The sequence below is a fragment of the Triticum urartu genome, chromosome 2 (assembly GCF_003073215.2).
Source record: "Triticum urartu cultivar G1812 chromosome 2, Tu2.1, whole genome shotgun sequence".
Taxonomy (NCBI): Eukaryota; Viridiplantae; Streptophyta; class Magnoliopsida; order Poales; family Poaceae; genus Triticum; species Triticum urartu.
The window spans coordinates 591969495-591971449 of NC_053023.1; the positions used below are offsets into that span (position 1 = coordinate 591969495).

At 54.3% G+C, this 1955-nt stretch overlaps 1 protein-coding gene across 1 annotated transcript in view; it reads right to left on the reverse strand.

Moving 5' to 3' along the window:
• Positions 1-1955, reverse strand: part of LOC125537429 (2-phytyl-1,4-beta-naphthoquinone methyltransferase, chloroplastic-like) — a 3099-nt gene extending 1144 nt beyond the window's left edge. Inside the window, exons 1-7 of the mRNA XM_048700744.1 lie at positions 1279-1955; positions 1123-1187; positions 951-1041; positions 776-864; positions 441-574; positions 308-369; positions 7-130 (exon numbers count right to left, since the gene is read on the reverse strand). Coding sequence (XP_048556701.1) covers positions 7-130; positions 308-369; positions 441-574; positions 776-864; positions 951-1041; positions 1123-1187; positions 1279-1860 — 1147 coding nt within the window. The 5' untranslated portion in view covers positions 1861-1955. The remainder of the gene's footprint in view (positions 1-6; positions 131-307; positions 370-440; positions 575-775; positions 865-950; positions 1042-1122; positions 1188-1278) is intronic.

Here is a 1955-nt window from a genome sequence, read left to right on the forward strand (position 1 = left end):
TTTCACAGGAACGAAACATTATGTTCAAACCTGTAAGATAATGTGATATCGAACTTTTCAAGTACTTGTACTCTTCAGTAAGTCCATAGCTACTAGCCAGAGGAACCACGACATTATTGATCGCCCAACTCTGTCAAAGAAAAATATCACTTTAGTTAGTCAGGATTGTAGGATCAGTTCCAAACATGTGACTACATGTGACTTTGCTAGAATGTCATGGTACAAGAGTAGATGATTGGTCTTTGTTAGGGAAGTTGAACAAACCAATTCATCTGTATCATGCGTCCAAGATGGGCTGAAATTTTACCTGTAACGATGCCGTGAAAAATGACGAACTCTTGTTGAAATCTAGAACAGATGCTCGTGATCCTGCAGCCCAGGAAAACCAAATCATGAGAATTCACGCTGAACTGGAACGAAACTTGAACCGTGCACCCAACCTGGTTTTAGGACTCTAAGGATCTCTCGCATTGCTTTGGGTTTGTCCACCACATTGCGCAATCCATAACCAACCGTAACAGCATCAAAGTAACGGTCCGTGAAAGGTAAATCAAGTGCATCGCCCTCGATCCATCTGCGAAAAAGCATGTCTTAGCTAGGTTGTTAAGCTGATCAAAAGAAAACAGTTTTGCTAAAGCACATCTAGATGTGCCCTAAGTATTGCACATCTAGACCCGAAAAAAAAACACGTTCTGCATATCCTCAGAAAAGCTCCAAAAAACTGCGCATGACAGGAACTTCAGAATTCCCAAGCTCTCACATTGGGGGTGCTCACTTGATGTTCTTGTAGCAAGCCTTCCAGCGTTGGTCCTGACGGCTAGCAGCAGTTTGCAGTTGCTGCCATGAGAAATCCACACCCATCACCTGTGACATTTGAGAGCCAAAAATCGCTTGGATATTCTGAAGTTCTGAACCCTGAAGCCAATCCGACATTTCAGTAGAGTACCAACCTCTCCGTCTAGGCCGACCTTCTGAGACAGAAGGAACGCCAAATCCCCGCTCCCGCAGCAGAGATCAAGAACCCGATCCCCTCTCTTCGCCCTGATGTTCAGAAAACAAAATTTTCCCATCAACCAGTTGTCTTCTGAATTCACATTACTGCGACTAGCACTGGGGATGTACATTGACCAAGAGACGCAGATGCGCTTCCACGTCCAGTGCTGCCCCAGGCTGAGCACGTCGTTGAGCTACAAGGAACGCGGCACCGCAGCGCTGTCGTCAGTACAGTACGTATTTGCCAATGCAGCGGAAAGGGGGAGGGGAGTGGGAGGCACGGACATGGTCGTAGACGGGGGCGATGCGGTTGAAGAGGGCCTGCCGCTCGTCGGCCGCGGACGAGCAGCGCACGGCGACGGAGCCGCGGGGGCGGTGTCGTCTTCCGCCGGCGTGCCTGGACGGCGCCGTCGCCCCGGCGGTCACGGGAATCGCCGCGGCTAAGGTGCCCATCGGTGTCCGTTTGCTCGCCCCCGCCACATGATTAGGATAGGTTAGTATGACTAGGTTTGACTGGTAACCATTGACTCTTTTGCCCCTGCCTCTGAAGCTCAACGATTTGGGAGCCCTCCACCCTCGCCGCCGCCCCGCCGCCTGCATCCCGGGGGAAAGCGAGGGTCTGGGAATGGACGTGGGGTCCTGCCACCTCGGCGGCAACGCCGACGCGGTGGAGTTCTGCCCGCACCGCCCCTTCCGCCACATCCTGGCGGCAGCCACGTACACGCTGCAGGAGCAGGCGGGAGAGGAGCAGCAGCAGCAGGACCGCGCGGGCACCGTATCGCTCTTCTCCGTGGACGCCGGCGCGGAGGACAAGTCCCGACGGCTCCGGCTGCTCAACACGGTGGAGACCGCCGGCGTCTTCGACATGAAGTGGAGCCCCACGGCGCCGCTGCTCGCGCAGGCCGACGCCCACGGACGCCTCGTGCTCCGGCGCCTCCAGCATGAAGACGGCTCGGACGAAG